Source organism: Lactuca virosa, chromosome 8 (genome assembly GCF_052849685.1).
Source record: "Lactuca virosa cultivar CGN04683 chromosome 8, Lactuca_virosa_CGN04683_v6, whole genome shotgun sequence".
Lineage (NCBI taxonomy): Eukaryota > Viridiplantae > Streptophyta > Magnoliopsida > Asterales > Asteraceae > Lactuca > Lactuca virosa.
In genome coordinates this window covers 69,269,902-69,283,521 of record NC_136433.1, presented here as the reverse complement: position 1 = coordinate 69,283,521, position 13,620 = coordinate 69,269,902, and the positions used below count along the sequence as shown (strand labels likewise).

The window sequence follows — 13,620 nt, the reverse complement described above, 5'->3', positions numbered from 1 at the left end:
AAAATTGAATTATACAAATACTATAAGAACGATTTTTGTAAATTTACCGCATTTTCAATTTTTGTTGTTATAAAATATTGTCGATTCTCGGATGATCCAACTAAATACAAGAAAAACATAATCGAAAGAGTCGATACTATAATAAAAATATACATAAACCTATATAATAAAACCTTTATATGTTATAGAAGTCAAATTCAACGCAAATGGCATTACTCATGATAAATTTAAAAAAAAAAAAAATGCCACTATTCACCCAAAAAATATTAAAAAACAATACTACCAAATGCACTACTCAATGCAAATGGCATGATTCTCGACTACAAAATGCAACCACGATTTTTCATTAAAAAAATAATTTTTTTTAAGGATTTTTATAACAGAATTTTTTTAAAAACCATTTTTACAGTAAAAAGGAGTTTCATATTGCAAAAACAAAGTGTTGGAATGAGTTCAACATAAAAATCATTCTACATTTGTACTTCAAGGGCATATTTGTCTTTCAAAATTGTACTACAAACAGAGATGCAATCCTCAAATCATAATAAAATATAAACATTTTAAAATCAAAAATTAAACCAAAGTTACCTTAAAAATCCTGACACAATGATCAGCTCCACAAGAAGCCAACTGCATACTCTCACAGTCATCTTTCTTCTCCACATCTCTCCATGCCAAACGATTCACAGATGAAACATGACACATAAACGGATCAAACTGGATCACAAGAGATGAATCTTTTTGGTTTTTTGTAAAACACAGATTCCAAAGCTCAATGAGACCTGATTCCATTCCGACTGCTATAATTCCATTGTTATGAACAGGATTGATGGGAATGGGAGTGGTCCAAGATAGGGCAGTGACACTGGTTTTGAAAGTAGGTAGAGTTATGAATAGTTGTATGGTGGAAGTGGAAGAAGACTTGTTGACTTCCCATATTTTTACGGTTTTGTCCCTGGAACCAGTGGCAAATTGGTGGGTCAATGGGGATGGGTTCCATGAACATGCCCACACGATTCTTTTGTGTGCTTCTTGTCTTGTTACAAGTTTATAACTGATTCCATCCATGCCACCTGTACAATACAAATGGAATGGAATTGAATTCCATGGGAACAGAATGTGATGCAATTTTATTTTATTTTTCTTATTGCTGACCTGTTCGATCTATAGAGAAGAGTGACAGGTGGCGATCCCTTGAGACTGCTAAAAGATATTTGTCATCATGGGAGAATTCCATACGAGTGACTGTTAAGGTATGAGACTGTAATCTTCCAACTGCTTTCCAACTACCAACTTCCCATAGCCATATTTCCGCCACTGAAGCCGATTGAGCCTGTAAAAGGATTGGAATTTAGTTTTTGGTACGATGGAATGGAATTGGTTATTCCATTCCTTTGAGTGATTCCATTCCCATCGTACCTTACAAGAAGAGGCAACAAGCTTCCCTTGATGATCACAACATAGAGAAAAGATTTCATTCCCATGACCATAAAGTTTATGTGATTCCGGCCATAACGTATGCCATGCTAATTGCTCTTCAATTGGTGGTTCAGTCAAAACGGATGGAATGGCATCCGGGATTGTCTCCATTGTGTCAAAACCTTCATTTCCAATTCCATCCGTTGTTCTTTCACTTAAAGCTGCAAAAACACAAAATCAAGAATTTAAAAAATTCGAAAAGGTAAATTATAATGAAATAGTGAAATGAAGTTTACCTTGAGCATAAATAGGTTTCTGAGATAAACCAAGAGCGGACATATTTGCCCCTAATGCTTGAACATCATCAACTTGCAAGTCTTCAAAATCATGTAGACATGAAGTTGCATGATTTAATGTTTTCAAGAACGATAATGGAGCTTCAAAAACCCTAGCAACTTTCTCATCAGCCCCACTTACAAATTTATAATTCCCTTTTCCTTTAATGATTGTTAAGCAATTAATATCATGACCATGAACTTGAGGGCGAGCAATTTCATGCCAAGTGTTCGCCTCATTTAGCCATGAAGCAAATATTCTAGAGGTCTGCATGTATCAAGATTCAAGAAAGAGGAATTCGCTTCATTTTTTTACAAAAAAAAAAAGAAAAAGAAAAATGGTTATCAAATACCTGATCATGGCTGACTGACATCAAATAATCACCACCCCTACCCCACACAACATCCATCACTGCAGCAAAATGTCCAGATGGAACTTTTTGGGGTTTCCAATTATCAATATCATCACCAACATTTTTCCATAAATGGAAAGATCCACCATAACCATGGGCCAATATAGAATCACCATTTGGACTCCAATGTCCACCATAAAACCCTAAAGCAGAATGACTTAACTCACCAACAGTAACCACATTCACCCAGATACCAGTTGTTCTTTCAGGTTGCCATATCATCATAGTTTTGTCCATTGATGCAGATAAGATGCTTTGAGGTTGATAACATGATAAAGAAGGTGGTTGCCATTCGACTGAATATACCCAATCTTCATGACCAATGAGAAGAGATTCTAAAGACACTTGATAGGAGAAAGAACCAGATACAAATACAGGCCCTTTTATGTAATAAGCCAAGCTGTTTTCTGCTTTCTTTTTGTCTAAATTGCATAAAGACAATTTCCATATGCGTATGCCTTTATCTTGAGAAGAGCTTACAAGGAGAAGATTGTTTGTTTCTACAGGTAATGAGAAGTCTAAGCTTCTGATCCAATCTGTATGGCCTTTTAACTCACATGCACGAACAAACTATATGAAAATAAGCAAAAGTTTCATGTGAATTGATTATATAAGATCAAGAAAAATGGGTACATGTGGAAAAATACGTACTTTTCGTGTTGAATCACTGCAATATAAATGAATCTTGTTGTCAAGTCCTCCCATTGCTAGAATAAGATGTGTGGGATTTCCTGGTAATTCTGCTAGTGAAAGTGTAACCATTGGTTTTAAACCAGTAGAGAGGGAATCCAAGCATGTGATTGTACATTCACCTGTGATGATTATTTATAAGATGTTGAAATTGGTTTTGGATCAAAGTGATAATGAATGTGATTTTGAGATGGTGTTTTTGGTTTTTTTTTACTGAAACTAACCTCCAAAAGAAGGTAAGACTATTTTCCAAATGTTAAGCACACAATCAGAAGAGGTGGATGCAAATACTGCTTCAGTTTGAGATGTCAGAATTGCAGTAATGCAGGTGACTCCTTTCTTGTGTGATTGCAGCAGTTGTGATACATTTCTCCACTGTAACCAAATTTCAGAAATAAATCATAAGCACTTGATGAGAGAAACTTTAAGGAAGATATCAATCTGGATGAAATATTTGCATGAACAATTTGGTTGAAAATGCTTGTTTGCATAGATTTTTATATCCCAGTAAAGCATTCATTCAAGTACCTTGTTTTCTGATAGAGAGAACTCCCATAAAATGATGACTCCTTCAGCATCTCCAGAGAGTAGATAATGTTTCTCCCAATTAGTAGCTACAAAAGCATAAGAACATTTAGTTAACCCCAAAAAAATTGTGTTTCTGTGTAGTCTATTTTATCAAAATGTTATAAATTGTACCTTTAAATGCAAACTTGTTGCTTGGAAGCCAATGAGTACAGTTGACTGAAGCTTTATGACCTGGTAGCGTAGTTAATATCTTCGCAGTCTGTCAAGAAAACCTCAATTTGTTTTCATTTAGGGTTTAAAAGGAGTAAGAACATAATGATCAAAACTGGAGAAGGATCGTACAGTAGGAGAAAAACCTGAGGAGAAAAAATGGAGACGGCGTTTTGAGAGCCGAATGAAACTAAACCACAGGCACCCCAGGAAACATTGTTAACAATTCGATTGCATCCTCCTCCTATGAATACTCTCTCCACACCCACTGCTCCATTTTGAACCATGGCTGAAGAAGATATTTCAGTGCTTGAGTGTGTCTGTTTCTGTGTCTGTGACTCTGCCCGTGACGGAGTCGCGAAATCGACGGCGGAGGTAAATTTTATTCAGGCGACGGCGGAGGGAATCGTTTTAGGAGGAGATTTAGCAAAAGCAGCGGGGTGTTAGGAGTAGAAGTGGGTCGGGTCAGGCAGTGGAGATGAAACTTTTATTTTGTGCCGGCCCCTACCCGAAAACTTGGATCTAAGATGAGCCCATAAAGGTATTAGATGAAGGATGAAGCCATGATGGCATATCAATGTATCATCATCCATGGACCTCAATGGAAAGTTAAGATATAACTAGGGTTTGTCCGTGTGATGCTGTAGAAACTAAGGGTGCGTTTGGTTGTGGAAAATTTTTCAGTTTTCTAAAAAAAATTTCCAAGAAAAACGGAAATTTTAAAAGCGCGTTTGGTTCGTTTAGTTTTCCAAAATTTTCCAAGAAAATGAAAATTTTCAGTTTTCCAAATTGTATTAATTATCGTTTAAATAAAAAATAATATTAATAAAAATGGAAACTATAAAAGCAATTATGTAAAATCAGTTATGTAAGGGACCAAAAACGTAATTTTAAAATATAGTAAGGGATCAAAATTGTAAATTAAAATTACCAATAATTTAAGTTTAAAATTATGAAGGATAAAAACTGATTAATCAAAATTATTTTAGGAGAGAAAATATAAATGTGAAAATTTTGCTATAAGAAGAATCAAACTTACTATTTCCAAATAAAATCTTAGCATTTTGTACCAAACTTTAAAAACTATAATATGATAGGAATTTAGTAATTTGGCTCTACAAAAATAAAACCAAATAAACATTAAGTTGGTATTATATATATATATATATATATATATATATATATATATATATATATATATAATCTTTATCTGGTTAGTGTTGGGATTTTGTAGATATCGTTTTGCATTTAACATATATGAAATGTAAAAAGTGTACTTAATGTTAGATGCTTAGATATAGCAATAGTTTCATTCAATTTAGTAACTTTTTGTCTAATTCATGAAAAGTATTGTTTTTTATATAAATTCATCACAAGAAGTATATATGTCCTGATTTTTAAAACTTCTTTATCTTGTCTGAACAAATTAAACATGTTTTGTTTTGAATGAGTGAAACGAGATTTGTTCAACATAATCTAAGATCTTGATTTCAAATGACTAGGGGTGAGCATATTAACCAAAAAAACGAACCATGACCAAATTAACCGATATAATCGAACCATTTTAACCGAACCATTACTAAAAGATATGGTGCGGTTTCTAAATTTGATTAATCGAATACATATGGATTGGTTATGGTTTTCATCAAAAACCGAACCAATATAAACAGAACCAAACCAATAATATTAATAAATGTTTTTATAATCTAATAGTAAATATATGGTATGCAATTATATTGGAAATAAAAATTTTAAAAAGTATATATTTGGAATTATATATGATAAGTTCTATCAATACAATTATATATACACAATCATTCACTTTTTATAACAATAAACTTCATGTTTTTCAGTTTTTATAAAAAAATATTTTTATTTTTATGTAATCTTGAATTATTATGGTTAACCGATATTAATCAATAAGCATAATCATTAACCAACTAAAACCGTTAACCAAAAGCAATATTAACCGCTACCCAGTGGTTATAAAAATACATTAACCAATTGTAATGGTTATGGTTCGGTTTTAACCAATAACCGAACTAAACCGCGTCATACACACTACAAATGACTCATTCGTTACTAAATGAATTACCATACACTCGACAATACACAAATGGCTAGTGTTTTACATGGATCTTTTAAATAAGTCGTTATAAAAATCATTACTCCACTTTACAATACTAACTAGTAAGACATTGTATTCATTTAGTGGACAGATACAATGTGTAGTTGAATACTTGTCTTTTATATATATATATATATATATATATATATATATATATATATATATATATATATATATATATATATATATATTCATCATATCTTCAATTTTAAGATGTATAAATTATAAAGTTGTTTGTACAAATCAATTATGTATAAATAAATCAATAATACTTACCAAAAATGGGAAGACATGAATAAGAAAGGTTATTATTAAATTCAATTTGTAGCAAAATAAAGTTATGTATATTAATTAATTTATATTTTTTAAACTAAACATCATTATTAATTAATTTACATTAATAGTATAAATAGGCAATATAAATATAAGGTTTAAAAATTAATATTTTATTTAAAAGTGATAACTTTTCTATTACTTAATAACTAATAATAAAATTTAATAATTATTTCCCCTTAATAAACTATTCACCATAAGAGTTATTTGACGTCACCGCTTTGCGCGGGCTAACATCTAATATATATATATATATATATATATATATATATATATATATATATATATATATATATATATATATATATATATATATATATATATATATATATAGGCTTAGGATCTATGGAAAACAAAAAACTCTAAAAATTATAAAAATACATAAAAAAAATACTTAGAGATCACAAAAAAAAATTTGAATTTTTTTTATAAAAAATAACAGCTTTTTCTTAAAATTCGCTGAAAAAAAAATCAATTTTTTTTTATAATTTTTTTTTTCAAAATTTTTTTCAACGAATTTGTATAGAAAGCTGCGATTTTTTCAAAAAAAAATTTTAAAAAAAAGCTTTGTGATCTCTAAGTATTTTTTTATGCATTATTATGATTTTTAGGGTTTTTTTGTTTTCCAAATAACTCTTATATATATATATATATATATATATATATATATATATATATATATATATATATATATATATATATATATATAGTTAGGTTCAAATGTAAATGATAATTATTGTGTTGTTGTGTAACAAAATCTTAACCATTAGATGGAAAAAAAAAATGAATGATTATATGATCTTTGGGTATATAGTAGTAAAATGTACTAACATGTACCATATAATAACATCAAATCCATTTAAAAGAGTATTATGGACATTTGATGTTTATTTAATTATAGAATGTGTGATAATTATGGGATGAATTTTGACCATTTTTTGAAGAATTTTCAATTACAATTTGAGTATTGTAAATTTGTAATTAATCTTAATAGATTTCAAAATTAAAACTAAAACAATCTATTAAACTAAAGAACAATTCTTAACATAATACGTGTCATTCTTGAAAGAATGTAACTTTTTTTATCGAATACATTTTAAATCTTGGCAGAATGTGTTAGAAAAAGAAATTTATATTAACATTTCACAAAATATACATATTGTACTAATATTCCTGTAGAATTTTTTTAAAATATAGTAAGAAGTAAAAGTATAAAACCGAATTTCTCTTGAGATTAAATTATAATTGCAAAATATATCATTCTTATAAGAATGACCATTAAATACAAATACAAAACTGAAATTCTCTAGAGAATAAAAGAATTAAAAAAGAAAAAAAACACAAATTACAAGCACTATTCTAACATTTTCATGAGAATAAAAGAGTTATAAGAAAAAAATACATTGTGATGAGAGTTTTTTTTTTTATAAAGTCACATGCCCATATCCCCTTCTCCTTTTGATTTTTTTTTCTTGATTGAGTAACGCCTGAAAGAATAAGTAATCCCATTTAAATGGCAATCACGAATCGTGAATCAACCACAAAGATATACATACACAAATAAGAAGAGAAATTTAAATACCTGATGCCACGTACATCTTTTTGAAGGTCACTTCCAAAACGATAAATTCTTATAAGGTCCTATGCAATTTGCTACTTTCATGCAAGGAACTCCTAGGTTTCTCAACATGTAGCAGGGTCTTCTTTCAATTGAACCGCCCCATTCTTTCATTTCATGTAAATTGATAAAGATTACGAAATTTATATTAACATTTCACAAAATATACATATTATACTAATATTCTTGTAGAATTTTAAAAAAATATAGTAAGAATTAGAAGTACAAAACCGAAGTTCTCTTGAGATTAAATTACAATTGCAAAATATATCATTCTTATGAGAATGACCGTTAAATACAAGTACAAAACTGAAATTCTCTAGAGAATGAAAGAATTAAAAGAGAAAAAAAACACACAAATTACAAGCACTATTCTAACATTTTCATGAGAATAAGAGAATTATAAGAAAAAATACAGTATGGTGAGAATTATATATATATATATATATATATATATATATATATATATATATATATATATATATATATAGAGAGAGAGAGAGAGAGAGAGAGAGAGATAGGTTCACGTGTTTAAAGTATTTATTGTGTTATTGTATGCATAAATGTGGGCCAATCAAAATTTAATAGAAAAAACAATAATTAAATAAATCAATAAGGGTAACTAGGTAATTTGATAAATAGCTTCCACAAATACTCCCTATAATTTTGCTAGTTACGTTGATTTTAACCTAATTCCCTCATTTTATAGATTGATCTGATGAATTCATCACCGGTGTAGGATCAGTCATTCATTACCGGTTGAAGACTCCTTCACGCCGACCATCCAATCGGCTACTGACCACCACCATCATCTTTATTGTCGACGACCACAACCATCCCCCTCCTTCCGTTTTTTATTCCAGAACTGAGAAATAGAGATAGTGATTGATAAATAACGAGATCGAGGTGCGAGGGATGTCCGACGATTGCAGACCCATTGCACCCGAATGACGTGCTCTGATGGTCGTCTAGATCGAAGAAGGACGGGGGGCGAAGCAGCGGGGCTGCTTTCGTCCTCTGTGGCTTTGAAGTACGAAGCAGGGAGGGTTAGATGAAGAAGTCAGAAAAGTTCTCGGTTAGAACAAGGAATCAAATGGGGGTCTCGGTGGTGTTTGCTCGACAATCCCGGTGTTTCCCCCTTGTTTTGGTAGTCCCGATCAACGACAGGTAAAAAATTGTCTCCAAGCTCTTATCCTGTTCATCATCGTTCCATTTCTAGATGCCCTTTTGACCAATCGAAATGTTTTCGCTTTCAAATACACAAATCAAGTTCTGGTAAGGTTAAAATAGTCTTTCTGTATAATGTTATAAGCCAGTTTCAGTGTTCCATATCTCACACAAACTGGAATCATTAATTCTATTTTTCTGTATAAATTTCAGGCATTCATTATTCTGTCTTGCTTAATATCGGTGTCTGTCAACTTCGATCGAAAAAACATCTCCGGTGACTTATCAAGTGTTATGTCACCTGAAAACATGTCTAGTTTTGGCATTTGGATATTTTCTATTACACGATCCTTTTAGTTGGAGAAACATTTTGGGAATCCTAATTGCTGTTGTGGGTATGGTGCTTTATTCTTACTTCTGTACTCTTGATACACAGCCAAAACCCATTGAACCATCATCACAGTTTCTCAGGTACATTTTTGACAATCCTCTAGTAAGTGTGGAAAATGGAGGTAGTGTGACAAATGAGGCAAGTCCTCCAAAACCACCAGTGTGGAACTCAGACAAGGATCTACACGCGTGATTTTTCAGGTATAAATACTTTCTATTAAAAATAACACATGTGTTTTAAAAGAGAACTGGATTCGGGGATTTCTAGAACATTGTAAGATCCAATTCGTTTTCCTTTTTTTATAAGTCGAATCCTATTTTCTTGATGTAAACTGATGGGGGAGACTGGCACTACTAGAAAAACAGCCTTTTACGACGCGCAATGTGTGTCGTAAAACGCTCAGACGACGCGCAAATGTGTGTCAAGGAAGGCCCTATCATAACAAGAGACGACACGCTTTTGCGCGTCGTCTATAGACGATGCGCATTTACGACACGCATTATGACACGCAATGCGTATCATTAAAACCCCTGTCAAGAAAGGCCATGTCATAAACGAAGATGACACACATTTTTGCGTATCGTAAATTTAAATGTTTAAAATAAATATACTTATATATTTATTAATTTTTAAATTAAAATTTGCATTTAATGTCTCATAATAGAACTAAAATACCATATACAAAAAAATACAATGCATTGCATAATATAAAATAAAATTTCATACTCAAAAAATAAAATAAATTGCACAAATTATAATATGTCATACAAAGAATCATTCAAATGTTAAACAAAAATAATACATTACTAACATGGGTTATACATTCCTATAAAACTAACAAATAATCATCCAACTCTGTTTCTTACTGGAATATGTGTGTAATTGTCTCCTTCATCAGCCTCCATGTCCAAAGTCGGATCTACCTTCCTAATCTATATGTATAACAAAGACACATGTGTTAAACTTGTTACCATTAACATCTGATCATATGGACTCGAGTGTTAAACTTGTTACCATTAACATCTGATTCATATGGTCCACAGAAAGCCATGTGTTCTTCACCTCTAATTCAACAAGATTGTTACCTGCATAAATGAAAACAAATAGAAACATTAACAGCCCAATTATGAACAATTTCACAGGATGCCATATCATGTATTACCAAAAATGATGATCATTAATAAGTCCTTTCAAGGATAATTTGGTCTGGATAGAAGATTAAACTAAATACAAATCATAAAGATTCTAAAAAACAGTCGACTACATTGGAATTGATGGCTTATTAGAAGAATAAGATAGAAATGAAATAATAAGAGTTAAAAATAACCATTGTGTATGAGGTACAAAGGGAATCTTTATCTGTACAGTCTATTTCTTGAAAGATGATAAGTAGTTCAGCCAAAAATTCACAATAATTAAGTAGCAATCGACTACAGTTTGCCAACTTAGTGAGGCCAAAAATTCACAAATAACTAGCAAGCAGCTATAGTTTAACAAGTAACAGCATGTGATATTAAGAGCCATAGAAAGGTACATAATTTCCTCTATTGAGATCACATCTGTAACGGATCTTATCATTTCACATCACTAAAAGGACGACTTCGCAATATAGCAACAGCTTCACAAAAGAAAATGAAAAAATAAATCCAGCATATAACAAACTTACAGTAAGCAGAAACCAGAGACAAAAATTTGGGGTAATACACCTGATCAACCAACAGACCATTGTGCTGCCTCACTTTGTCAACCACTTCCTGAGCTGCAGCCTTCCTCAAATTTCTCTTGATAATAAAGAACAAGATGTTAACAGATAGCATAACCGATGTAACTTGAGCAGTACATGAAATAGGAACCAAACACAGACCTCTACTCTTAGTATCTAGCTTTGTATCTCCTTTATCAAAGTCTTAGAATTTAATTCAAATTTTCAATTAATTTTTCAGCCTGATTATAATGAATACAACAAAATTTGTTCTAAACTGTAATTGGTTGGTGAATTTTAAAAAGTATCAAAGAGAAAGACATGGAAATAGATCCTGATCATCATTGTAATAACATTGAAATGAATAATACAAAATTTGTTCTAAACTGTAATAACCCCAACAAGCATATGATATGCACAAAATCTCAATCAAATTCCACTAACAAACAAAATCAACTTACCAGAAGAAAAATTCTTGATGAAGACAAAAATTACCTCTTGATTAGCACAATAACCACCATATTGCTGAGTGACTTCGCAACTTAATACCTTAGTTGATCAAGCAACAAACCTAAGTTCCTACTTTCTTCAATTGATAAGTCACTAACATTAAGTATGGGATCCCTTCTATGAAGCCATGTTATGTTAAATTCATCCGGCATCTCTACAACACATTCCTTTGTAACTGCATCATTCAACCTCACTGTAATAAAAGGACAAATCGGTCATTTTTTTTTGCTTTTTCCATAATAAATAGTATAAAAAAATATTTAAAGCTCATCATGACCTTGTGGTTGTTCCATTTTCACTGCTTCTAATATATCTTGTAGTTCCTGAAACATTCCATACAATCTTTCTCAGCTTATTCTTTTACAGAAAGAAGGGTATTTTCGTCTTTTTAACAGCAAAATGGTGAAAACATGTATACCTTGAGTCTTCCTTCTTGACAAAGGGCTGGAGTAGTTAATAATGCAGAGTATCTGCAATTAAAATTTTTATTCACAATTCACAATAAAAAGATTGATGCAATGCCAACATTTCCTGCAGCATCATCAAGAAAAGAATAAAAATAATACAACATGAAATATTAGAAGTGAAGACATAAGTCTTTATCTTCTTATTCATTCCTTTATCTGTCCTAAATGAGAAAGTTATTTAAAATGGTGAATTTAGGATTTCTACATGATTGCAATTTTTTGAGTATGACCAAAGATACACACTAAAAACACACTTAAGGGATAATGCATGCCCTGAATCTACATAACAAATGAGTGTAAATGTTGTATGTGAAAAGGGGTTTGGTTATCATCTTAAGATTATGCGTTTTAATACACGAGATGTTTCCTTATTCGGACTAATGTGTGTTCATCATGGAGATAGATGTTAGACACACAGAGAATTAGCTAATTACCTGCATAGTCTCTGGTGAAGTCAGTTGACTTTTACTAGTGAAGACAGGGTTTTGCGTTATCTCTCTGTATTGGGGATTGAGTATCTGTGAAATTGTACCAGGCATGTTAGCAAAGTAAACCCTAACAAACAAATAAATCTAAAGATAATGAAAAAAGAAGAAGCCAAAAACCAGATTCGTGTTCTGTGGGTTTGAAAGGAGACGCTGAATGAACTGTGAAATAGATGTTTCCTTAATTCGATATCGCTTCACCTCGAGGTCCTCATCTTCCTGATTTGATTTGGGAGACATGTATTCAACAAGAGCTGACGAAGAATTAGTCGAATGGGAAGGAGGAAGAGCGGATATCCTTGTTCTTCCTGAAGACGCTGATAACCCTAGTTCTTGGGTCCGCCCTTGTGAGGTCGGGAGCATAAAAGCCCTAGTTGTTCCTTGATATCGGGGACAAAAAACCTTAAAATCACCGGCGTTGTGAGTGTGAGGAGTCGTAGATCTTCAATCGTCGGCTCTATGAAAGATTTTGTGAGGTCTGATTTTTGGGTAAGGCGGGGTTGGGAATCGGTAATTTGATGTTATAGAAGGGATATAATGATTCAACTCTAGAATCGTCACGCTTGCTACCCACATAAATCACTTTGAATTGATTTGAAGACTCTCTTTTGTACACAAGGCCCGTACCTCTTTCGTAAAGCTCATGGTACCTGACGAACATAGGAAGAATATGAAAAAAAATCCAATGTTGGGTTGTATATGTGATATCTTCCTTCGTGTGAGTTTTCCATCATTGTTGAACTCAACAACATTAAACCATCACAAACACTTTCTATTGACACAATATGGACGTAAGGTTGTCTACAGTGAAACTGAGGAAGGGTGACTCAATATCCCCAAAGAAAGGAACATACACAAAAGAAAGAATTTGTAAAGATCTCACAATCTGCAATGAATCCCCCCCCCCCCCCCCCCCCCCCAATCAAAAGATTGGAGATTTCAAGCTCAAAAAAATATTTGAATCAATGGGCCGTTTGCTGCTAATTGAAACAATGGAAAATGGTCAAATAGATTTCACCATTTCGACAATAGATGGGAAGAGAAATTTGAAGTAATTATTCTACAAATAGAGCAACATCATTTTGTAGGGAAGTTCATATGTTATATATGGTGTATGATAAAAAAAAATCTTTTCGTTGTGTTTGAGATGTCCGGAAACATGGAAATACCACCTCAATTCGGGTGACATGGAGCACCTGCGTGACATCAACTATTGTACGGCTT

At 31.9% G+C, this 13,620-nt stretch overlaps 2 protein-coding genes across 5 annotated transcripts; both read right to left on the bottom strand.

The window, feature by feature from the left end:
- Positions 1–440: 440 nt before the first annotated feature.
- Positions 441–4,090, bottom strand: ELP2 (elongator protein 2). Its single transcript, XM_079066993.1, has 10 exons — positions 3,742–4,090; positions 3,557–3,644; positions 3,386–3,471; positions 3,082–3,232; positions 2,819–2,979; positions 2,108–2,737; positions 1,716–2,022; positions 1,420–1,640; positions 1,156–1,333; positions 441–1,073 (listed from the first exon to the last, which is right to left on the bottom strand). Exons 1-10 carry the CDS (start codon positions 3,880–3,882, stop codon positions 574–576), a joined length of 2,463 nt encoding a protein of 820 aa, XP_078923119.1. The 5' UTR covers positions 3,883–4,090; the 3' UTR covers positions 441–573.
- Positions 4,091–9,950: 5,860 nt separating this feature from the next.
- LOC145133828 (uncharacterized) lies at positions 9,951–13,273 on the bottom strand. 4 transcript variants are annotated; one of them, XR_013718778.1, is made up of 8 exons: positions 12,517–13,256; positions 12,346–12,429; positions 11,863–11,975; positions 11,722–11,767; positions 11,430–11,637; positions 10,899–11,013; positions 10,247–10,317; positions 9,951–10,164 (listed from the first exon to the last, which is right to left on the bottom strand). XR_013718778.1 is itself a non-coding variant. In XM_079068788.1 (8 exons), exons 1-5 carry the CDS (start codon positions 12,757–12,759, stop codon positions 11,625–11,627), a joined length of 438 nt encoding a protein of 145 aa, XP_078924914.1. In that variant the 5' UTR covers positions 12,760–13,273; the 3' UTR covers positions 9,951–10,164; positions 10,247–10,317; positions 10,899–11,013; positions 11,396–11,624. The 4 variants fall into 4 exon arrangements, 2 of the variants coding, with proteins under 2 accessions (XP_078924914.1, XP_078924913.1); XM_079068788.1 differs by having other exon boundaries at positions 11,396–11,637; positions 11,863–11,914; positions 12,517–13,273; XM_079068787.1 differs by having other exon boundaries at positions 11,863–11,914; positions 12,517–13,273.
- Positions 13,274–13,620: the final 347 nt, after the last annotated feature.

Bases quoted from the DNA above. Each gene is read 5' to 3' on its own strand.
- ELP2 (XM_079066993.1), bottom strand. From the start codon at position 3,882: ATGGTTCAAAATGGAGCAGTGGGTGTGGAGAGAGTATTCATAGGAGGA. The intron at 2,738-2,818 runs GTACGTATTTTT...ATTTTCATATAG, and splicing joins GCAGTGATTCAACACGAAAA to TTTGTTCGTGCATGTGAGTT. The intron at 1,641-1,715 runs GTAAACTTCATT...GTGTTTTTGCAG, and splicing joins GAAACCTATTTATGCTCAAG to CTTTAAGTGAAAGAACAACG.
- LOC145133828 (XM_079068788.1), bottom strand. From the start codon at position 12,759: ATGCTCCCGACCTCACAAGGGCGGACCCAAGAACTAGGGTTATCAGCG. The intron at 12,430-12,516 runs GTTTTTGGCTTC...ACAATTTCACAG, and splicing joins ACCCACAGAACACGAATCTG to ATACTCAATCCCCAATACAG. The intron at 11,915-12,345 runs GTAATTAGCTAA...TTTTAATTGCAG, and splicing joins CTTCACCAGAGACTATGCAG to ATACTCTGCATTATTAACTA.